General features: G+C 44.1%; 1 protein-coding gene across 3 annotated transcripts; it reads right to left on the reverse strand.

Annotated features, from left to right (window-relative positions):
• Nucleotides 1–2,743: 2,743 nt before the first annotated feature.
• LOC109286273 (olfactory receptor 10AC1-like) lies at nucleotides 2,744–19,605 on the reverse strand. 3 transcript variants are annotated; one of them, XM_059726800.1, is made up of 2 exons: nucleotides 19,054–19,605; nucleotides 2,744–4,039 (listed from the first exon to the last, which is right to left on the reverse strand). In XM_059726800.1, exon 2 carries the CDS (start codon nucleotides 4,019–4,021, stop codon nucleotides 3,029–3,031), a length of 993 nt encoding a protein of 330 aa, XP_059582783.1. In that variant the 5' UTR covers nucleotides 4,022–4,039; nucleotides 19,054–19,605; the 3' UTR covers nucleotides 2,744–3,028. The 3 variants fall into 3 exon arrangements, 1 of the variants encoding a protein (XP_059582783.1); XR_009461944.1 differs by lacking the exon at nucleotides 2,744–4,039 and adding an exon at nucleotides 11,785–13,053; XR_009461943.1 differs by lacking the exon at nucleotides 2,744–4,039 and adding an exon at nucleotides 11,785–13,068.
• Between the last annotated feature and the right edge of the window lie 4,988 nt (nucleotides 19,606–24,593).

Consider the following 24,593-nt stretch of genomic DNA (forward strand, 5'->3'; position numbering starts at 1 on the left):
ATGATTCTGCTGCAGGCAAAACGTTGGACTAGATGACCTCCAAAGATCCCTTCCATCTCCACTTTTCTATGATTCGATATGGCTTCTTTTTTTTTTTTTTTTTTTGGTGTTCTAGATCATGCACTTTGTAATTGTGGGTGTGGACTTCAAGTCGTGACTTTGGGTATTCCTTGGGTAAACAGCTACCTGTGAGCACATATGATTGGATGCCAAGATGCCACTTCCAGTCCTATGATGCTATTAAAGGAGTTCTTAGAATATGTGATAATCAGAATAATCCAAATGTGTGATATTCAGATTTAGGTATCTGTGGGGGCCAGGAAGAAATGTATTTTCTCAATTAATGCATTCTTTGACTTCTCTTTTTCTTGCTTCTTTTTGTGTTTGTTTTCTTTTTCTATTCATAGATACATAGATGTAGGGTTGGAAGGGACCTTGCAGATCTTCTAGTCTGACCCCCTGCCCTAGACAGGAGAGAAAACTGGGCTCAAATGACCCCAGCTAGGTAATCGTCAAGCCTCCTCTTAAAGACCCCCAAAGTAGGAGCCATCACCACTTCCCTTGGAAGTCGGTTCCAGATCCTAGCCACCCTGACTGTGAAGTAGCGCCTTCTAATGTCTAGTCTGAACCTACTCTCTAACAACTTATGGCCGTTATTGCTTGTTACTCCGGGAGCTGCTCAGGGGAACAAGGTCTCTCCCATTCCCCACTGGTCCCCCTAGTAAGTTTACAGATGGCCACCAGGTCCCCTCTCAGCCTTCTCTTGTGAAGGCTAAACAGGTTAAGGTCCCATAGCCTCTCCTCGTAGGGCCTGCCCTGCTGTCCCTGGATCATGAGAGTGGCCCTCCTTTGGACCCCCTCAATGCTGTCCACATCCCTCCTGAAGTGCAGCGCCCAGAACTGGTTGCAGTACTCCAATTGCAGCCTGAACAATGTTGCATAGAGGGGGAATATCACCTCTCTGGACCGGCTTGAGATGTATCTTTGGATGCATAACAAGGTATGGCTGGCCTTGCAGGCTGCGGTCTAGCATTGGCAGCTCATGTTCATCTTGGAGTCAATAATGACTCCAAGAACCCTTTCTGCTTCTGTGCTTTCAAGAGGGGAGCTCCCCAGCCTGTACATACGCTGTGAATTCCTTCTCCCAAGGTGCAGCACCCTGCATTTGTCTACGTTGAACCCCATCCTATTCTCGTCTGCCCACTTTTGTAGTCTGTCTAAATCTAGTTGCAGCCTCTCTCCCTTCAAGTGTGTCCACCTTGCCCCACATCTTAGTGTCATCAGCAAACTTGGACAGCGTGCTTTCCACCCCCTCGTCCAAGTCACTGATGAAGATGTTAAACAGTGCGGGCCCAAGGACCGAGCCCTGGGGTACCCCGCTACTCACATCTTGCCAGGTTGAGTACAACCCGTCCACCACTACTCTCTGGGTGCGCCCCATCAGCCAATTTTTTACCCATCCAACTGTGTAGGCATCAATGCCACAGTCGCTTAATTTATTGATGAGGATGGGGTGAGAGACAGTGCCAAAGGCCTTCTTAAAGTCTAGAAAGACTACGTCCACGGCAACACCATCATCCAAGGATTTAGTTACATGGTCATAAAAGGCAATCAGGTTGGTCAGGCAGGATCTGCCTTTGATGAACCCATGCTGATTGCCCCTGAGCATGATCTCCCCTGCTGGTCCCCTATAGATGTGCTCCTTGATGATTCTCTCCAACATCTTCCTGAGCACTGGATCGACAGATGGGACCCTCCGTTCCCCTTGGGATGGAATCCCCAATGATGAGGACCTGGCGTTTCTTCCTCCTGGTGCACCACTCCCTGCTGGAGGCATCCCCTTTGCCCTTCTCCACCAGGGCTGCCAGGGCCTCGTGTCTGTTCCCCAGTTGTACCTGGGGAGCCTCCACCACGCTAGCCCAAGCAGCCCTGGTTTTGGTGGATACCTTCTGCCACTCCTCTGTTGAACGTGTCTCCCCTGGGGGTCTGTACATGTCCCATCTGAAGCATTAGATTGTCCACAGAGAGAAATGCTAGTTTGGTAAGAAGATGCTTGTGTCCCTACTGCTTGCTTAGAAACCTTTTGAGTACCATGGCACAGGATCTTGCTCATGTGCTCAAGGTCAGGCTGACTGCCATAATAAGGGTTAGGAAGTAATTTTTCCTTAGGGTCAGATTGGCACAGACAGTGAGACTTTTTTTTGCTTTCTGTAGCATGAGGCATAGCCTCTTCCTTAAATCTTAACCTTTACCTAACAGATGTTAACCTAAGAGATTTCCTGTCATTGCTGTGGCAGAATAATGACGGTGCCTTGGCTCCTTTACCCTTTCGTTTCATGATGCTGAAGTGGTTCACCTCTCCCTTTGCAAAAGGTGCTTCTAAGTGTGATGTCTGAGTGGGTGGAAGTGAATGACTATGGGCCCTCCGGACTAATGCTTTTCTTCTGTGTTCTAATCAGACCACCCTAACATTGAAACCATCTCCTGACAGAGACCATTGCAGAACAAATGGACCCAATATTCTCAATGCGTTCTTGTCAGACCCTTATCACCTTCCTTTGCTAATGTTTAGCAAAATTCAAAATAACATTAGTTTTCATGATGTGCATGACTTTAATCAGGATGAGAATCTGAATGCAGCCTCTTTTCAACACACTGAGACATGAATCAGTATTACTCTTCCTCCTTCACCCAGAGGACCCTCATAAAAGAAAGCTCAAATTTATTGTACGGCACTTTCACAGTAATATCAATGTATTTATTGATCTTCAAATCTAAATCTATACAAATATTTACATTGTATTTGAAATAATAATACAGCCCTCAGGAGACAAGGTAAAACAGTTTTGTATCAACATCCTTTGTTCTCCTGAACAGGCCAAAGAGGGGAGTATCTTCCCATGGTGACTGGAAACATGTATGTTTCTGTGTAATATCAACCTTGTGGGGAGTGGGGGGGGGGAAATGGGCCAAGAAGTGATCTTACGAGTAGATAAAGAATATCTGTTTTTGGCAGAAGGTGCATGTCCTAGTAAAGTTTATTGCACACACATATCTTGTACTTGAGATTATTCCAAGTTGCCTGAGATGTTCTTTGCAGTAACATCTTTCTCAGTGCTCCTTTGACTTCCTTGTTCCTCAGGCTGTAGATCAAAGGATACAGCAATGGGGTGATGTTAGTGTAAACAAGGGCCACCATCTTGTCTCGGCTTGGTGAGTATCTGGACTTGGGGCGGATGTACATGAAGGTGGCACATCCATAATGCAGGAGAGTGACAGCTACGTGTGAGGCACACGTGGAAAAGGCCTTGCCTCGGCCAGAGGAAGGGTGGATGCTCAATATGGCAGCCACAATACAGGTGTAGGAAGCTAGGATGAGCAAGAAGGGGAGAAGGAGGAGGAGCACACAGGCAGTCAGCAGAGGCAGCTCAAAAGTATAACTCTGCGTGCACGTTAGGTGCAGCACAGCAGGAACATCACAAAAGAAGTGGTCAATGTGGTGAGAGTGGCAGAAGGGTAGGCGGAAAACAGCCACAGTCAGCCCCAGAGAGACAGCAAAGCCCCCCAAACAGCAAGCCACAGTAAGGCGGAAGCAAAGGCCCTGGCTCATCACTGCTGTGTAGTGCAGCGGTCGACAGATGGCGACATAACGATCATAGGACATGGCTGCCAGGAGGAAGCACTCGGCGCCCCCCAGCGCCACGAAGAGATGCATCTGGGTAGCACATGCAGTGAAAGAAATGGTGCGACTTCCAGGGTCCGCAAGGTTGACCAGTGTCTTGGGAACAATGACTAGAGTATAACAGAGCTCAATGGCGGAGAGCTGGCAGAGGAAGAAAAGCATGGGGGGTCGGGAGGATTCAGCAGCCACAGCAATAAGGATTAAAAGGTTCCCAGCCAGAGTGGTTATGTGCACACCCAAAAAGATAAAGAAGAGAAAGGTCTGCAGGTGGTTCAACTCAGAGAAGCCAAGCAGGAGGAATTCCATGTCAGCAGCAGTGGTCTCATTGCCCCTTTCCATGCAGTCTTCACATGGCACCTGCCAGGAAAAAAACAAGAAAAAAGACAAGGAGCCTGAGTTTGGCCAGATTGCTAATCACCATCTTGTTACCTAACCACATCTTCCTTCCCCTCTGGCAGGAATTAGCTTCCAAGACAAACCCCCATAAATACAAACCTGATAAGTAGCTGTTATAAATCCTCCCAACAGTTGTGAAATTAGGCATTTAAAGAAAAATACAATCTTGGGTTCAGATTCTGCCATTTTGTCATCCTAATATATATCAGTAATGCCTTTTCACACTGGTTTTCCTGACAGTTTAACATTAATAAGAGAAAAAGAATTTGGCCCTTTGACTTGTACTTATTGTAGCAGTGAATTGTAATTGCATACTCAAGAGGGAATTAATCTACTCTAATTAGATTCGGTTGTTTCTATCACACAATAGAATCTATAGAATCACATATCCTGAGTTTCAGGAATATAAATACATTATTGGGGTATACAGCTTCCAAGTGAAGAAAAATATGAATCCTGCAATTCTTAGAAATGCGAGTAAGTTTTCATAAGAGGTGTCATGTTGAGATGTAAAAAACTGTTCCTATGCATAAGCAGTTGAAGAATCAGTACATGATGTTAAGACATATCAGAAGCAACTCTGCCTAATAAAGCAGCAATAAGGAATTTAAGGTATTTTCATATTAACTGATCAATGTCACATCACCTTGAGAAACTGGTTTTTTGAACAAATTTCAGAATATGTAAATGAAGAAGTTATTGTCAGCTTAGTCCTAAATAACCATGCATTTGATTAAGCAGTAATTACCGGTTAAAGTAGTAACTGTGAGCAATATATAATTTAAGTCATTTATCTGAGGGGATAAAAGGTCCCCAGAATTGGCAAAGCAAAGTCCCCTTTCTAAGGCATCTTCTGAAAAATGAAGAAAATGGTTCAGAAGACCCAAATAAAAATAAAGGAATCCAAATGCATACAGTTGGTATTGAAGCATATACAACATATACAACTGTAAGAGAGATGTAGAACCTTACAAAAGCAGGAAGACAAGACATATGACTTTGCAAGGCTCAAGAGATTCTTGAATTTAAATAGGTAACCTTCAGAAAAGGAAAATCCAGGCTAAGTAAAACCAGTAGAAAGGAGTATGAACTATAGGGGAAAATGTAATATGGATTTTAAAGGAAAAATAAGTCAAGATATAAAACAAAGAAAAACTTTAAGCAGGTCAAATGTACTGGGTTGACTGGTCTATCAGGGAAGAATAGAGGAAGCAATTAAAGATATTTTTTCTACATATTTGTGTAGGGTTATAACTATCCTGAATTTAGGGGGTTTTGTGGTCATAAAGCTGAATCACTGCCAGAGACTGAAGTGCCAGAAGAGATTCTGCTGAAATAAACTCATTCAAAATCAGCATGCTGGTAGTAGTGGATAGTACTTTTATGAATTTTAAAAATAATCAGAATAAATAGTGTCCAAGCTGCTAGTAAGCTGTAATTCAACTCAGCTACATACCAAAGAAATGTAGAGACAATGATTTTTTTGGGCGGTATATTTTATTGGACCAGCTGCATGGTTGGGAAAAAGAAAGACAAGCTTTTGAAAGCAAGGCATTCTTAAAAGACTTCACGAGATCATTTTGTCCAAGTCCCACCACTGAGGTAAGATATATTTGTCTAACATGGTCTTAAAAATCTCCAAAGCTAAGAAATTCCACAACTCCATAGGTAGCCAATTCCAGATTTTTACCAGTCTGTCAAATTTTTTTTCCAAATATCCAAACATAATTTTATTTGATGCAAGTTAGGTCTTAGTTAGTTTTCTGGTCCTTCCCTGAGTGCCCATGGAATGCAACAGATCCCCCATCCTTTTCATAATAATATTTTATATATCAGAAGACTGCTATGTTCCCCATTTCAAATGATCAAATTCATTGATACCGTTAGGATAAAATAAACAATTGAACTAACTTGTAGGTAGCTTGGACTTTCCCAGCCTGATTAAACATACTTGAACCCCAAAGCTAATCTCCTATCTCTTCCAATTAGAAAAGCAGATCCAACAAAAGGTATCACCTCCTCTCATGCCCCTGTGTCAACCATAGCTCTCAGATTCTGCCTAGCCACATATTCTCCATTCTGCATGCTGTACACACATTTTACAAAGGAACTGTGATGAGTTTCATAGGAATTAGATTTACATTTTAAATAATAAAGTAAAAAAAAAAAACAGGGACCTTCCCTCACAGGAAGCTGTTAAGGAAACTGCATTAACAGGGATAAGCAATAAATTTCTATCCTGAGAAAGAAACTGGTAAGGAGATAGAAAACAGAAATAGCTAATTTCCTACCTGGCAAAATTTTAACTTTGGGATACCACAGACCTTCTTTACTAAAAACCAGTATGTTTAATATACTTACTAAGAATTTAAGCTGTATTGCAAAAATCTGAAATGATAAATGAAGTAACACCATGATGCTACACAGGTTAAATTCTTTGCTGGTAAATATAAAGCAACTTACAGTGCAAGAAATATCAGTTCCTCATATACATTACATGGGGACTAAATTACCTGTAATCTGAGTGCCATTATAGACTTCTATTGAAAACTTCTACTTAATGGGAAGCAATAAAAAACCCAGGATGTGGTTAGGATGAACAAGAATGGGAAATACTAGAACGTGAGGAACAAACATGAAGTCATTTCTGACCAACTTCTCTTCTGGTAAATGCTAACGAATGGTATCCTTCCTCCTTGCTTGTAAAAAAGTGACTATTGACTTCCAACAGTAAATGGAGAAAGACAAACTGTTTGGATGGCTAACAGGTACACAACGCTGGTTCCAGCAACCACAGTCAGCTCAAGGAGAGCTAGCTGTATATCAACAGTGCATGTGGCAGCTGATGACCTTGTCCAAAAGGCAGAGGATAACTCACCCAAACCTTGGTCACCTCCCCCAGGTTCAGCTGTTACTGCTCTAGGGCCCTGTCTGCTCACCAGTCCTACAAACATGAAAGGTAGTTTAACCCCAGCCATTTTTCAGAGTTAAGGAAATAAAGACGTCTTCCTCCAAATACTGTTCTTGGTTCACTCCTGCTGGGAATTCAGGGGTTACTCGGTCTGGGACAGTTCTAGTAGTTGTCCCCAGAGCCAAATGTCCTCATTGGGCATGTCTACACTTATAGTGTGCTGCTACAGCAATATAGCAGGGAAATCGAAGTGTGCTCTGCTCATGGCAGATACCCTCCCATACTGCATCATGCTTTAGTACTTCTGAAAGGAATTACTAAAGCACAGCGCCACAACAACATCACTGTACAACGACGTGTAGACTCACTCATTAGTTTCTTCTCCTAGCTTCTGATTCCTTAGGTAGGACATAAGAGACCTTTCCTTCTTTCCTACAAATCTCTGCCCTTTCTGCAGAAATTACAGGAAAATCCTCCCAAGGAAAGAAATTATGTTCTCTCCCCATTACTCAAAGGGTTCATTAATTTCCCTAGTATTCTATAGTTGTCCATTAGTAGATTTAATTCTTAGAAGTCATTGGCATTGGTCGTTATTGTACAAAACTGCAGTGATTTAATTAAATGCATGCTTACAAGCTAATTTACTTAAACCAGTATCAGTGTGTGAATAGACTCTTACATCAACCTAAAAACAGCTTATATTGGTTTAGCTTGAATTGGCAATTTTGTAGGCAGTACCTACATTTAAATGCCCAGCTTTAAACAAATGTATAGATCCATGCACGGTTTTAAATAAACTATTGTTTATAAACTACTTACTTTCAAACTCTGGGACCTTGTGTGCTGCAAAAGCCTTAGAGACAAGAGAGCACACTGGTTGGATCATTATGAGTGGTACAGAGACAGGGCAAAAATGGTTTTATTGCATAATATCATTCAGGATTCTGAAAACCTTAGTCAAGCTCTCTCAAACTCTCTCTCTTTCTAGTCTGAGTTATCAAAGTGCCAAATAAAATATTCTGCCTCACTGTAGGAACCAGTTTATTGGCTTATTTTCCCTAACTCTTTCTCCTCTCTGCAATGTCCTTTTTGGTAGAGAAGAGCCAGAACACGGCAAGAATGAATAGAAAGATGAAGACTGCTGGTGAATAGATCAAAACCAGTGGTAAACAAAACCAAGATGGATACCCTCATTTGCAATTATCAGAAATAAATACTTTACCTTTGGCACAGACAAGAGAAAGAGTTGCTGCTTTGCTGTCTCCACAGAGCTAAGATAGATATATGTAGTTCTACCCTGTATACCTCTTGCTTTATGAGCTTTTAGGAATGCCTCTTCAAATCCATAATTAAAGGTGGAGGCGATGGTGGGGGGAGTCAAGGAGGTTAACTCTTTCATTTCTGATATTTCTATAATACAACTAGAAGAGGTTTCAGAATTGGTAATAATAAATAGCAGCTATAAACTGTCCATTTCTTATCCACTTATCATCTGCTACTTGTATGGGTAGTGACATTGCATCCATCCTTATCCCCTTATCCTCTCTTACCACATTATAGACATTTTACATCTTTAACACACAGCAGACACATCTACATGTGTGCTTTAATGCACAATAACCTATTTTACTGCATATTAAAGCATCATGTAAAAAAACATGATTATGCTAATGTGCAGTAAAATAGGCTACTGTGCATTAAGTGTCACTTAAAAACATGCACTTCTGGTACTGTACATTAGGGCATCCTAATGCACATTTATTTAGTACCTCACATTGGAAGTACTAAATTTAATGCGCATTAGGAAAAGTGCACATGTAGACATGTACCCAGTAGGTGTCTAGATGTACTATTAATACTATAAAGGCTTACTGCGCAGTAAAATACTGCGCAGTAAGCCTTCCCTGGAAGCAGATCTACACATGCTCCCTGTTGGGAGCAAATCTGCTCCCAACAGGAGCAGACTGGTACAGGGCTGTTCCTACCCTGCTCTGGGCCCCTGCAGCTGCCAGGGGGAGCTCCAGACTCCCTCAGGATGGTAGCCTGGGGACTGGCAGGGAGCACAGGGGCCAGTCCCAATGTGCACAGGGCGAGGAGAGCTCTGCTAAATGCAGCACTGGCCCCATGCACAATGGGAGTAGTCCTGATGTGCACTGAAGAGCTCTCCCAACCCCATACAAATGGAGACAAGCCAGAAGTGGGACAGTTCCTGGCCAGCTCCTGGCTACTCAGGGAAATCCCAGCCCAGCCAGGGGCTGGCTGGAAGCTGCCCCAGAAGCAGCTCCTGCCCAGCCCCAGGCTGGGTGGGGAAGCAAAAGTTCCCCAATTCCAGCACTGCTCAGCACTGGCCCCAGAGGAGCCAGGAGCTGAGCAACACCAGGATGGGGTAGAGGCAGAGGGGCAAAGAATCACCCCATCTCAGTGCTGGGGGAGCTGTGAGCTGAGCAACATCAGGACCAGGGGAGTTCCTCATCTCCTGTGGCCCCCTGATATTGGAGCTGACTCGGAGCAAATTTGCTACTGTGCAGTATCTACTGCGCAGTTAGTTTTCTACCTGCATTTACAGATAGCAGCTAACTGCTCAGTAGACTAATTTACTGCATAGTAAATGGTGTGCACATGTAGATGGTGATGCTTTGCTGCACAGTAGATTAGTCTACTGTGCAGTAAAGTGTCTCATGTAGACAAACCCCATATTTCTTATATGGATATCAATGTTGCATCTGTCCTTATCCCCTTATGCTCTCTTACCACGTTATAGGCATTTTACATCTTTAATACATAATGGGTGCATCTACACATGCATTTTACTGCAGAGTAGACTAATTAGCTCTGCAGTAAAGCATTACCATCTACATGTGCACCTGGTATCAGGACACAGAAAATGAATTAACTTACTCTAACTTAGTCCCTGACAGTACTATTTTATGGTGGAGTAATTTACTGCATTGTAATGTATGTGTAGACACTGATCATGGGTGTAAATTGTGCCCAATCAATCCTGCCAGCTGGGGGCCTCCTCCACCCCAAGTCAAATTGCTATGCACATTTTGACATTGCTCCCAGGAAGAATTTACTCCAGCTCAAACTGGGCCCCTGCAGCATCCAGGGGAGACTCTAGCATCCCCCTGGGTGCTAGCCCAGGAGACAGAAAACACCCATCTCCTGGTGGGGCTGGGATATTGCTCCCTGCCCTTGGGAGCTGTCCCACAACTGCAGAATGGGGTCTGGGAGCTCCCTGCTGCCAGGGCAGGGGGACATTCTCCCTGCCCAGGCCCCGGTGCAGAGCTCACCCCCTGCTGCCCAGCTGACTAGGAGCACATTTGCTCCCAGTCAGGCATCTACATGTGTGCTACTGCACAACAAGTAATCTCAAATAAATTTATTACTTGCATTTGTAGGTAGCAAATTTACTCATGATTAGAGCCAATCCTGTCCAGGAAGCGTCTGCATGTGTAGATGCAGATGCTTACTGCATAGTATTTAGCTCTACTACACAGTAAAACATCTCATGTAGATGTGTCCTGTAAGTGCAAAACTTTGATCCTGAAAACCACACACAGCTCTACCTGACCCTGGAGATAATTAAATTCCATCAGCAATATAGTTTGCAGCATTAAAATCTCCCAGCTGCCTACATTTCTAATTTAGTGAAAATTTTAGGAGTTTTTCTGTATCTTACATTTAATAGATATCAGACAGACAACAATGGTCCACTTGGGGCAAAAGCAGGGTCCCAACTCAGGGCTCATTCCCTTCCAAGAGAATATCCACTTATCTGAGCCACACTCCCTCTAACTCACTTACCTCCTAATACCATGCATCTTCCTCTCTTAGTAGTCCAGTGGGCAAGCTCTAAGAACACTGAAGGGCAGTTTATAAGGTACCCAAGGGGTAGACGATCATCAGGTGGTATCACTGGAAAGCCCGATTCCCCGGGTCATAAAATCTTACCTCAAATATGTGAAGTCTCAGACAGTGTACAATTATATTCTCAGTAGCTGCATCTACACAAGACACAGACTGACACGTAGAGACGTGGCCGCTAAATGCTTTCTGGAATTTTCTGCCCTCTCCCCTGCTGCTGCTGTTTTGGAGGGCTCTGGCTATGCCTATGGAGCTCCCTACCCTCTGTCACTGCTGCAGCCCTGAGTTTACCCCCTTGTGGTGAGTCCTGTGCTCCTGCTCGAGTGTTTATCTAGGCCAGTGTTTCTCAACCTGTGGCATGCGTACCCCTGGGGGTACATGAGACATGGGCAGGGGGTACGCAGGTGCTGCATTTTGGTCTGTGTCTGCTCAGGCCAGAAGTTCCAGCTGCCTCCCCTCCTGCCATGTCTGGTGCACCAGGGCTTTCACTCCCCAGAGTCAATGTGCCGGGGGATAGGGACGGGGGCCCCGCACCAGCTGCTTTGCCCTGGGCTGCAGTGGAAAAAATGGGACTCGGCTCACGGCAGCAAAACCGGAAATGCCACAATGAGATTTCCAGTTTCACTTTCACCACATCGATTGGCAGGAGGTACATAAGGTACCAAAGGCTGAGAACCACTGGTCTAGGCTGAGTAAAGCCAGCATTGTGCTTCCCCGTCCTTCCTATGTGTGTCTGTGGTTGATGTATTGGGTTCATCAAGCCCCTTCCTCACTCCATCCTTCCCCCACAGTTAGACAACCCCCTAACATACATGCATACCTGCCACACCAGCTACCCCCAGAAATGTCCACAGTGCCTCCTTCCCTTTGTCACAAAAAAGTGCACCATGAAGAGTGTGGAAGAAATCAAACTTCGCGTTGTGGTTGTATCAGAATTGGCAGAGCCATCTTGGTTTATTTAAAGCTATACAAGTGGTCACAACGAGGGTTCTCAAAGGAACTCTGACCTCTACAAGTTTACAAGCGTGTTTATACTTTAGACAGCAAGAAAAGATGCAGGGTTCAGACAAAGCAACCTTGAAAGAAACAGGAAGAAGTTGATCATTCGTTTGTCACACGTAAGCAGTTTACTTTTTTAGCAAACATATTGTTTTGGGAACAGCTATCAGTTTTGGGGTTTTTTGGTTCCTGGAAAGGAGGAGGTTAACATCTGCACACAGATAAAACAAGGAATGAAGGTTTTTCCTTATCTTAGAACATTTTAAAACACATACCATCAGCATCTTTTTCTCTTCTCTTTCTCTCTCTTTCTCTCTCCTCTTAGTCAAGTAACAGGCCTGGTTAAACTTATTTCTACATTCCCCCCTTTTGGGCCTTTTTTGGCCCAACATATTAGATATATATAGCCATAAGCTTTTAACTTCTAATTTTTCTTTCTCTTTACCTTTTCGCTATTTTAACATACATATCACAAAAGTCAGTCCAATTAAGGGATAAAGCAATTATGGGCACCTTTGTTATTGTACTAGGAGGCAAGTGGGAACATACCCAACGTTTAGAAACATTTAAATCCTTTGCATATTGATAAGACAGTTGAAGAAAAGCATTTTGGTGAGCATGCCAGTGTGGGAGTGATCTTTTTGACCTGTTTTGAAGTCTAGTTTGATTTACAAAGTTTCTTTTAGCTAGTGAGTCTTTAAGTTCATATAAGATGATCCAAAAGGAAAGACTGAGAAGTACTCAAGTCACAACTAACTAACCCCACCTCGGGAACCAGGAACTAGGTAGAGGCCTTTTTCCTTTCCCAAAGGGCATAGTGGTGTCGCTGGGGTACATTTTCTTCACTCTGTAGTGGCAAATCCTCTTCGCCAGTAGGCGCTTGGCTTACTACTGGTCTTGAGCTCTCTTGTTGGCAGGTGCTAGGCTCGCTACCAGTCTGTGGAGACTGCTTACAAGGTTGATATGGGGGAGACTCAAGGTTTAACGGGGCTGATGTTTTCTTAGTGTGTGAAGCATGGATTCACGTTTGGAGTCCTTGACACTTCATTGTAGTGTTGCTTGTCAGGAGTACCTGGAATGGGCCTTTCCAGCGCGGTTCCAGCAATGACTTCCGTTGATGGACTTTTACATGGACCCAGTCACCAGGCAGGATAGAATGGCATGGCTCATCTAGTTCCTTGGGGAGAGTTGCTTGTACCTGTAAATGAAAAGCCTTAACACACTTCATTAGTGCTGTACAGTAGTCTAAAATAGTATCATCAAGTAAATGTATACTGCAAAAGTGGGAGGCAACAGGTGGTGAGGCAGGGAGCCTCATGGGTTTTCCCGTCAGGATTTCATGTGGGCTAAGTCCAGGATTTCAGCTGACAGTAGATCTCATACTCATAAGGGCTATAGGAAGTGCATCTGGCCATTTCAGGTGAGTCTCAGCACAAATTTTGGCCAGTTTATTTTTTAAAATGCCATTTTGGCGTTCCACTTGGCCTGAGGCCTGTGGATGGTACGGGCAATGAAAGTTCTGCTGGATTTGCAGGACTTTGCAGACTTCTTTCATTATCTGCCTAGTAAAATGAGGTCCTCTATTGGAGTTTATGGATAAAGGAATACCAAACCTTGGAATAAAGTTTCTGAGCAACTTTTTGCTCACAGTGATGGTATCAGCTTTTGCACATGGGTAGGCGTCTACCCATCCAGAGAACATACATACAATAACAAGAACATATTCATAAGAACAACATTTCTGCGTTTGAATAAAATCTATTTGTAAATTTACAAATGGCCCCCAAGGTGGGGGATGTGCTGCTTTTTTTGTTTTTACAGGTTTTCCCACATTATGGGCTTGACAAATAGGGCAGGTATAACAGTATTGTTGAGCCACAGATGGAAAAGTTGGAGCAAACCAATCAAGCTTAACAGCTTCTATCATCCCCACTTTGCTCACGTGTGCTATGCCATGGTTTTTGCAAGCAAGATAGGGAAGAAGGACTGTTGGGGCAACCAGGCAGCCGTCCGGGGAGTGCCACAAATGGTCAGGGTGTAACAAACACCCAGCCAGTCTCCACGTATATTTTTCTGGTTCTGGAGCCTGATCTTGGAGGAGGGCAACATTGTGAAGACTTGCCAATGGAGACTGGTTAGTCGAGATAGACAAAAACACAGGTATAGCCTGAGGAGGGGAAATAGCCGCAGCTTTGGCAGCAAAGTCTGCCAGAGCATTTCCATGTGTAACATTATCATAAGGTTTCTGGTGAGCTTGGCATTTAATAATAGCAACAGCAGAAGGTAACTGTAAAGCATTTAACAAGGTATTTACATATGGACCATTACTAATTTTGGCACCTCTTGACATGAGGAAGCCTCTTTGCTTCCAAAGTTGACCATAATCATGTACAATACCAAAGGCATAGCGAGAATCACTGTAAATATTAACAGAGGTACCAGAGGCTAGGGTGCAAGCCCTGGTAAGGACCACAAGCTCAGCAACTTGAGCTGAATACACATTGGGCAAGTGATGGCTTTCTATAACACTGTATTGGGAACATACTGCATATCCTGCAACAAGAGAACCTTTTCAGTTTCTTTGACATGATCCATCAACATAAAATACTAGATTTGGGTTTTGCAAGGGGGTGTCCTTTAGATCAGCATGGGGCATTGTTAGGTGGGCAGTAACAGCAATACAATCATGGGGTTTACCATTTGAAGGAGTAGGCAACAGGTAGGCAGGGTTTAAAACAGGGCATCTAGTTAAAGTAATATTTCCAGCAGAAAGAAGCAAATTTTCATACTTGGTCAATCTAGCATTTGAAAGGTGTTGAGTTTTAGTTTTTAGTAAAAGGGTTGCTACAGGGTGTGGGACAGCAACAGTAAGGGAAGAACCTAATACAAGGGCACAGGACAGTTCAACAGTAATAGCATCTGCAGCTACAGCACGAAGATATGGAGGAAGTCCGGATGCAACTTAGTCAAGAGCAGAGCTAAAATAAGCAATGGGACAGTGCTTGTCTCCATGTGCCTGAGTGAGCACAGCAAGTGCAAATCCATCTTTTTCATGACAAAAAAAGAATAAAGGGTTTAGTATAATCAGGAAGGCCTAGGGCAGGAGCTTGCAACAGAGCTTGTTTAATAGAGGCAAAAGCGGCTTCGGCTTCTGAAGTCCAGGGCAAAGGCTCAGGGGTATTAACAAGAGTCAGGTTTTGCAGTGGCTTGACTATAGAGGCATAGCCAAGTATTCATTGGAGGCAGTAGCCAGCCATGCCTAGGAAAGTACGCATTTGGGACACAGTAGTTGGTCTAGGGATTTTAAGAATAGGTTCTATCCTGGAAGAAGAAAGCAGTTGTTCTTCAGCGGAAATATAATGACTCAAATAGTGGACATGAGGGAGACAAACTTGTAGCTTTTCTTTAGATGCCTTATGGCCTTTTAGGGCAAGAGAGGTGAGGAGAGTTAAAGAATCAGCTTTACAGGCTTTAAGGGAGGTAGATGCTAAGAGCAGATCATCAACATACTGCACAAGCACAGAATTTTCTTTAAATATTATGTCATCTAAATCCTTCTTCAAAATTTGAGAAAAAAAGAGAAAGGGATCCAGTATAGCCTTGGGGCAATCGAGTCTAGGTATACTGAAGTTCCTGATAGCTGAATGCAAAGAGAAACTGGCTATCGGTGTGTATAGGGATAGAGAAAAACACAGAACACAAGTCAACAACAGTAAAATAACAGGCATTAGGAGGAATACAGGACAAGATAGTGGCTGGATTTGGTACAACAGGAAAAGTAGGTAAAACTGCAGAATTTACTGCACGGAGATCTTGTACAAAGCGTTAGGTATTCTTTCAGGTTTCTTTACAGGAAGAATAGGCGTATTACAAGGGCTCTTCGACTTTAGGTAACAGCTTAGCTGGGTTTTAAAAGGGCCATTATAACAGGGAGGGACAGCCTTTATGATTTCCTCTTGTAACACAGAAAGATTAGGGGACTCTGGCTCAGGAGGTGAGCTAGCTAGGGTAGCAAGTACAGCCATTTCATTAACACAGGGAACATCTAAATAAACACCATTAGGAGAACAATAAATAGTACAGCTGAGTTTACAAAGCAAATCTCTGCCTAACAAATTAACAGAAGAAGGACTGAGGAGAAAGGCATGTTGATCAGAAACAGGGCCAAGAGAAATACGTAAGGGTTGGGAAACAGGATGAGGAACTATCTGATTTGAAATTCCTACAGCGTTTACAACAGCAGAGGAGAGGGGGGTTGTAGAAAATTCTTCAGCTCGGAGAGTAGAGTGACTTGCGCTGGTGTTTACTAAACATTTTGTAGGAGTGCCACTTATTAAAACAGGAAACAAAGGGATCCTCTTGATTAAGTGAGAGAAGTGGGGCTGTGATGATATCATTCCTCAGGCTGTCCTAACAGGAGGCTCCTTGATTTGGGACGGAGAATTGAGTGAGAGGAGGTGGTGGCTGGTTAAACGTCATCCCCAGCTGGCCAAGTCGGTGAGGACATTGAGCCTTCCAGTGTCCTGGTTGGCTACAATAATGACAACTGTCATTATTTTGGGACTGAAATTCTCCTCGTCCTATGCTACAACCACCTCCCCTGCCTCTGAATTATCCTTGATGGAAACTTCGGCTTCTACCTCTGCCTAAAGTTTGTATTTGTAAAGACGTTAGCTTAGCTTCCGTGGATTCCTTTTTCTTTTCTTGGCAGGCTGTACAGTGATTAGCAATGGTGACTATTTCTGTAAGAGTCTTAGTTTGCCAACCTACAGCAATTGTACACAGCTGTTCCTGGACTTTAGAAAGAAGTCCTTGGACAAAAGCGGCGGCAACTGCTTCTGGGGCAGTTTCAGCTGCATCTTCAATGCCAGAATGTCTTTCAAATATGAGTTTTAAGCGATCCATGTAGTCTGCTGGGGATTCTCCTTTATTTTGGCTCAGTCAGTTTTCCTGGGGCAGATTTTAAGCACGGCCTCAAGAAGGCGTTCTCAGGCACCTACTAAGCGACTTCCCATGAGGAGGCCAATTAGCCTGCGTGATGAGGCGGTTACGGACCTCAGAGGGCAGAACACTTCTCATTAATTGGTTTAAATCCACCCATGTTGGCTCATAACAATTGATTACAGTTTCCAATTCATCTCTAAACTTCTGGGGTTCTTCCCTGATATTGGGGAATTGCTTAACAAGGTTTAAGAGATCTCCTGGGACTGGTATGGGGGTGGCACACTAAAAAAAATCAATTATGTCTTCTACAGATTCATTCTCAGTCAATTGTGTTTAAAGTTGTGTTGGTGCTGATGATGGGGGATCCCCTATTGGTGCATTTTTCTGTTTTAATTCCTTTATCTGAGATTTGAGTTTTTCTTGGGAGTCCTTAAGGCTCCAAACTTGAGATTCTTGACGTCTTTTGGAAGCTTCTGTATACTAATCAAAAAATGTGTCCCACTGAGTCTGTGGTGTTTTACTGCCTCGACTCAAGGGCTCCATGGAGACGAATGATTTTACTTAATCAAATGTTCCCTCCAGGGGAAACTGCAAGCTAGAATCATCTCTGGTATACCAATTCCATTTGTCTAGAAACTTACAACTTTTATGTCCATAGTGTGTGTACATGTACAATGCTGGAGTCCCTTTTGGCAGAGCCAGTATGTCTTTGGACCCCCCCACTCCCCATGTCTTTAAGCTCAATTCACACAAGTCTTTCACACAGGAGAGGTTAATTGAGGGTGTCCGGTCAGGTTGTGAGATTTGCTAGCGGCACAGGAATGCTGTGGCTAATGTCTAAAGACAAGACTCCGCAGCACCGGCACACAATGCAGTTACTCACTGTTAGACACGGCTCATTCATGAGAATGGGGGTAGGGAAAATTCATCACACAACCCTGATCTCCTTCAGTCTAAGAGTTTCCACCTTGCACTCTTGCTTTCGAAGAGCACACAGAACAAGTCTGGCATCCTCAGGGCAGCTGCACAAGGTTTCCACTCCTAGCTTCAGAAAGACCTAATAGATCTTTACAGAACTTAACTCAATTCACATGGGGAAACACATTCACTGACAACAGCAATACAGTTTCGAACTCTTTTCTACTCACAGTTCCTACTTACGTAGTGGGTCTGACAATTCTGGTAGCAAAAGGGTCGGATAGGGTAAACCTCAAGCAGCAAACAGGAAGGCACACAGGCAGTCTCTCACCGAAAAGCCCCAATAGAGATTTCATAGATTCATAGATTCATAGATGTTAGGGTCGGAAGGGACCTCAATAGATCATCGAGTCCAACCCCCTGCATAGGCAGGAAAGAGTGCTGGATCTAGATGACCCCAGAACCTCACCAAGTCCCTTTCTATTGAGAAATAGCCACTGACAGGTAAAGTGACTTGACAAATATAAGGAGTGGTGTCACAGCTACAAAGGGATTGACGAAAGCCACTTCCATGTAGTGATCCCTGGTAACATCTCTACATGGCTCTACAAGAGCTCTGGAATCGACATGCCAAAGCGCGCAAAGATAAAGATACGGACACCGTTTTTATCACATGAAAGAAGAAAGCTACAAATATAGCCCAAAACTCAAGCACACAGTTTAACTGCTAGACAGCAACATATTTCCTTATGAACATATTCCTTTGAGGGAATATAACTTCCATTCCCTCAAAGGTATGAACAAATAAATAAAAGCACAGTTTAGAGCTCTTTGGGGTATTACAGTGAGCTATTAGAAATAAATGAATGCATCTGTTTCTGCTCATTTTTTAAAAAGGGATTTTAAAAAATAAGGGATTTCAGCAGGACTATTTTTAGATATTATATTATTATTTCCCCTCCATGCAGAGAATGTTATCTTAAACGTTTTACAACCTTCTATGATGGACAGGCAAGAGACAAAACCATAGAAGAGTATATACTACCACAGTTTATGAAGCAGGAATCAATAATGAAGTCTCACAAAAAATGCCACCTTCACTTGCCTCTCTCTCTTTTTTGATTGAACAGTAAATTAAGAATTCAGACAAAACCTAATATAAATGCAAAAATAATACTAGTCACACACACACACACACACACTACACACAACAACAGTACAGATGCTTGTTCTAAGTCTCCTGGAAAGGAAATAAAATGCAGTAATTTACTTGAATCAAGGCAAAGGAACATATTATTTCAAAATACAAGTGAAAGTCTTTCAAAAGGTTTCTTACCTTAGTTTGGTGCCAGGATGTCAGTAAGGAGACAGTCTGTATCTCAACCGATCACTCCGGGCATCTCTATCCGAGTCACAGCACCAAATTGTGGAAGAAATCAAACTTCGCGTTGTGGTTGTATCAGAATTGACAGAGCCATCTTGGTTTATTTAAAGCTATACAAGTGATCACAACGAGGGTTCTCAAAGGAACTCTGACCTCTACAAGTTTACAAGCATGTTTATACTTTAGACAGCAAGAAAAGATGCAGGGTTCAGACAAAGCAACCTTGAAAGAAACAGGAAGAAGTTGATCATTCGTTTGTCACATGTAAGCAGTTTACTTTTTCAGCAAACATATTGTTTTGGGAACAGCTATCAGTTTTGGGGTTTTTTGGTTCCTGGAAAGGAGGAGGTTAACATCTGCACACAGACAAAACAAGGTATGAAGGTTTTTCCTTATCTTAGAACATTTTAAAACACATAGCATCAGCATCTTTTTCTCTTCTCTTTCTCTCTCTTTGTCTCTTCTCTTAGTCAAGTAAGAGGCCTGGTTAAACTTATTTCCACAAGAGGCAACCCTTGACCCTTTCTATTTAGGAAAGGGGAGGATGGCTAGCTGGGAGGATGACCCACCCTCCCAGCTAGCCATCCTCCCCTTTCCTAAATAGAAGGGAGGTCCCTACCTCCCCTGTGCCATGGAGTTCCCTGAGGCAGATGCCTCTCTGGCAGGCTCTAGCAAGCAGGCAGAAAAAGAGACAGGAGCTGACAGAAAGGTTCAAGGGAATCCCTTGGTCAGTCATAGAGAATTGGGGCTGGAACAAATTTCTATTATTTTAAAGTGCTGCATCAATACCTTGGTTCCTTTATACCCCTCCACATAGGTCACAGAATGGGGTGGACCACCCGAGTGGCCACCACATGTAGTGAAGCAGGGAAAGCGGCTGCAGGCAGAGGTTTCTGGGGTGGGGGGAGGCAGGCAGGAGGGGGCTGGGGGTGGTGTTGGACCAGGCTGGCCTTTCTTCTGGGTCCTGCCGGCTTCCCCTGGGTCCTACTGTCCCTGGCTTCTGTCATCTTTGACAGGCATCAGGAGCAAATAAATATTAATTATCTAAACTTTTTAGGTGCCCCATGGGCCAGATAGAATGGCCTGGAGGGCCAGATCTGGCCTGTGGGCCATATTTTGCCCACCCCTGGTCTGTTTGCATGTCTGGAATGCTAGCAGAGAGTGCAGCACTTCTGTAAAAAAAAGTCCTCTCAATACAAAGACCCTTTACTTTTCTGAGAATGGGGTTTTTCCATGCTGTCACCCTGACACTGCAGCTGTGCAGAGAATACTGAACCCAGGAAAAAGAGGAGACTCTGTAAATCTCTGGAAATATCAACCTGACCCTGTGCAGAACAGCTGCTGAGCTCTGGCTAAGTGGAGGAGCACGGCCTTTTTAAGTAAAACTTATGGTAAAGAGCTGAGTGGCAAACTAAGCAGAATGTGAATGATCGGGGATCTACTGTACACTGCAGCACCAAATGTTCAGAAAATGGGAATATCAGCACACAGCCATCCCCTTAATATCCTAAAAGCCATGGGAAGCAAGTGTCACCACTAAGCACAGCCAAGGGACTGATGGCAGAGGCTAGAAGTCTGGAAGAAGTGTGGTTGGAAGAAGGCTGGTTGGAAGTGGAGAAAAGAAGCCTGAGAGGGCAAGGATTTTATAGCAGGCCTCGAATAGCTGAAGAGTGGTTATAAAGAGGACAATGATAGAATACTCTGTGGCCACAAGGAATAAGACAAGGAGGAGGAGGGTCTTAGATTACAACAAGGGATATTTTGGTTGCATATTAGAGAGGATTTTCTAACTCTGAGGGTGGTTAAGCATGGAATTATCTAGAGAGGTTGTAAGATCTCTATCCTTGGACATTTTAAAAGCAGATTAGACAAGCACTTGCCTGGGATGCTTTAAACAGGGATGATTCTGCCTTGAGCAGGGGGCTGGAACTAATGTCATCTCTGAGGTCCTTTCCACCTCTAACTTGTTGTGATTTTATGAAAAAAGACAGAAAGGTCCCATGCTGGACTGCTGCAGCAAACCCTGCCAGGGCTGAGATAGGAATACAGCACAAGGACCAATGATCTGGGGAACCCAAATTGTTCTTCATGAGAGCTAACATGCTGCAGCCCAACTAACCAATGATAAGCAGGGCACAGAAAGATTTAAAAAATATGTCAAGCAAGGGAAGCAGCCCCTACAACAAAGGAGCCACAGACGTGATGCCGCAGACACAGGCAACAGGTGCTAGTCCAACCTCCTAGGAGCCACACATTAAATGGCACAGGCAACTGTTTCAGATGTGGCATGAGAGCTACCAATTCATGACAGCAGTGGGGATGACACTGAAGGCAACTTTGCAGAAGTGGCAAATGTCAGACTCACTGAGACTGATGGGGCCAAGGACAGGTCTTTTGGGAGCCTCAGATGTTTAATGTAGAACCATTAGAAGAAACAAGGAAACTGAGCAATGTACAGAACCAAGAGGACATAGCCTAACACAATGAAGGCAGCAACAGGGTGGCAGCAAGATGCCCTCTCAAAGTGGTAACAGCAACAGTAAGCAAGAGACAGACTTCAAGCTCAACACATGTGAAAGAGTGTAAGACCTAAAAGTCTGCAATAAACATTCAGTGAAGACTATGGCCCTTAGGGTGGGCTATGTACTAATAACCAGTGGTTCTACCAAATCAGACAAATCCTGCACTCCAGCCACAGAAGAAAGGCGTAAAGGACTCTGGGTAATAATTCCATAGTCCCCTGCTACAGGTAGCACATTTGAGTTCTGGCTGTTTTTTGCGTTAATGGCTTTTGGCTGATTGCCTAGTATGCAGGAGAGTGCTGTACTGTACCGCAGCAATGTCTGTCAGCTGTGTCACACACATGCAGGCTTACCAAGTAGTAAAAGGTGATTTCTTTCTCCTCTCCCACAGCCTCTGGTGTCAGGATTACCGCACATGCACCTCCAAGTCAGAGTCGCAGGGTAATATCTCGGGCTGGGGCTCAATTTTAAGGAAACTCTTACTTGGGGAATAAAACCGAGTTGCAGTGTGAGTGGCGGTACCATATTCAGGAATGACCCAGTTACTCTCATAGCAGTACTCTGTAGATTTATGTCTTGCCTGAAAAAGAAGAATAACATCTTTAGCAATGATTGGAAAGTGGGTAAAGGGTAGCATGCAATTGCATAAGGAGAATCACATTTTTTTTAATGTAGATTTTGCAATTTACAATATAGTAATCCTACAGTGACCTTTCTTTTGTGGGGATAAATAGGAAGAAAGAAGTGAAGGGCCAAACAGGAAGCATATGCCGGAGACAGGGAACAAAAGATTTAAAGAGGGTGAGGGAAAGGAAAGCAAAATGCCCAGTCAAAACACTTCATTTCCTCTTCTGATAAGCAAATAGCTTAATAATCACATGGATTTTTCTCGGAGAGCTCATTCAAAGGCATCTTCAGTTGCCTAGCCAATGACCTGGATATTAATGGAGGCAGCTGTGAAGTTTGAAGTATCTATGGAAAACCAAACATTTCCTTGCTCATCTGTTGTATAGTTGCAATCATTCTTCTCCCCAGTCACATAAAGCTTGATTGTTTCATTGGCCAAAGGATCATTTGATCCAGCCACCATCTTCACCTAGAGAAGAAATAAGCAATTGCTGCTGCTTATACCAGGTAGGGAAATACATTCCCACAATTTTAAGGGGCACTTGCCCTAAGTACTTCCCTTCTGTGGTTCCAGAGGGTGCTTCCTGGGGAGCAGAACAAGGGGCAGGCATGTGTGATCATATGAAGTACCACAGAGGAAATGGCGCAACCTCACACAGTTTGATTAGGAACATGGAAATTAAAGTACCGAGCCTGGCCAATGGGCCTCCTACTCTGTCTGTGAGAGTCCACACGGTTTCTCAGGAAAGCAACAGGATCCTCTTCAATGACAATGTTGTATCAACACCCTCAGTAACCACAGTTTGGAATGCTCTTCTGCATGGCTATAGATACTGTAAGTCCTGGACTCTCAAAGGCTCCCTACCTTCCCATAAAAGAAGATTCCTGGTCTGTAGTGAGAGTCCACGTATTCAAAGCCGATTTTGCTCATGAGTCTTGTGATTTCACAGGAGCCTGTTCCAGTTAGCTCTGCCCCTGTAAAACAGCACAGCAAAGAAGGGTTTTTAATGAATGCATCTTGGTTCTCACCTACAGCACCTCTGGTACTCCTATCCTGCCTTCCCACCTAACTGGCCTTTGCCTTTTCCTCTCCTTTCAGACTGGCAGCTCCACTAGCTATAGCAGAACTGCCCTACAATGCTACTAAGATAGCATTGTGATCTGTGATTTTGCCTTGCACTTCAATATTCATCTGGTACCCTTTGCGCTGGAGTTGGAATATCTTGGTCTTTATCACACTGGAGACACAGCCATGTTCATCTGCCTGAACAGGGGAGAAAGGAGGAAACGGGATAATTCCTAATCAGTTCACGGCCTCATGAACAGGAACAGATCTCCCCACACCCAACACACCTGCCTGCTGCTTGGTTTAATCCCATCCTCTTACTAGCCTGATTCTGATGGACTTCTTCATTTCCTTTCTGTCTCCAAAAAGACCCAGGAGACAGCTCATTAGTTTCTTGCCAGATCCCCAGGATACTTGTACATGTAACCATGTCATAATGTATACATGACAAAAAATTCCCTTTGTGTGGCTTAATGGCATCATATATTACACATACCTGAGTTTTGGGGGTTTTAAATGAGTTTGCATCATTGCAATTTGGAACACTGCAGCCATTAATCAGCTTACCCCCTGGCCACAGGAAAAGTGGGCAGGCTCCTCAGAAAAAAAAGGATTGGACCCCTCACCGCTTCTGCCTTCAGCAGGCTCCTGCAGCTGGCAGGATGCCTGGGGCTGCCCAAAACTGGGCTGGTTTTCCCCTGGGGCAGTGAGGGAAGGCAGCAGGATGGTGGCTGGGTTTCCTGGTGGCTGAAGAAGGCAGCAGGGATGATGCATGGGTTGCCAGAAGCCCAGGCAAGCTGTTAGCTGTCCAGGTGCTCTCCCGGCTTGGAAGTTCCCGATCCAATGCTCCTCCAAGCCCTCCCAGGCTTTCAGCACCCTATTCACCATCCCCGCTGCCTACTCCAGCCGCCAGCACACCCAGCTACCCTCCTGCCACCTCCCCACACTGCCCCAGGGGCAAGCTGGGTATGCTGGCAGCTGGAGAAGGCAGCAGAGACAGTGTACAGGGCACTGGAAGCCCGGGCAGGCTCAGGAAAGTGTTAGATCAGGCGCCTCTTAGCTCAGGCAGTACCCAGCTACCTAGCAGTTTGCCCAGGCTTCCAGCACCCCATGCACCATCCCCAATACGTTCTCTGGCCACCAGCAAACCCAGCTTCCCTCCTGCTGCCTTCATGCACTGCCCCAGAGGCAAGCCAGCTTGTTCCTGGGCTGCCCCAGGTGTCCTGCCAGCCAGAGGAGTCTACTGAAAGCAGAAGTGGCAGGATGCCAGATCCTTT

This window comes from Alligator mississippiensis, chromosome 4 (assembly GCF_030867095.1).
Source record: "Alligator mississippiensis isolate rAllMis1 chromosome 4, rAllMis1, whole genome shotgun sequence".
Classification (NCBI taxonomy): domain Eukaryota; kingdom Metazoa; phylum Chordata; order Crocodylia; family Alligatoridae; genus Alligator; species Alligator mississippiensis.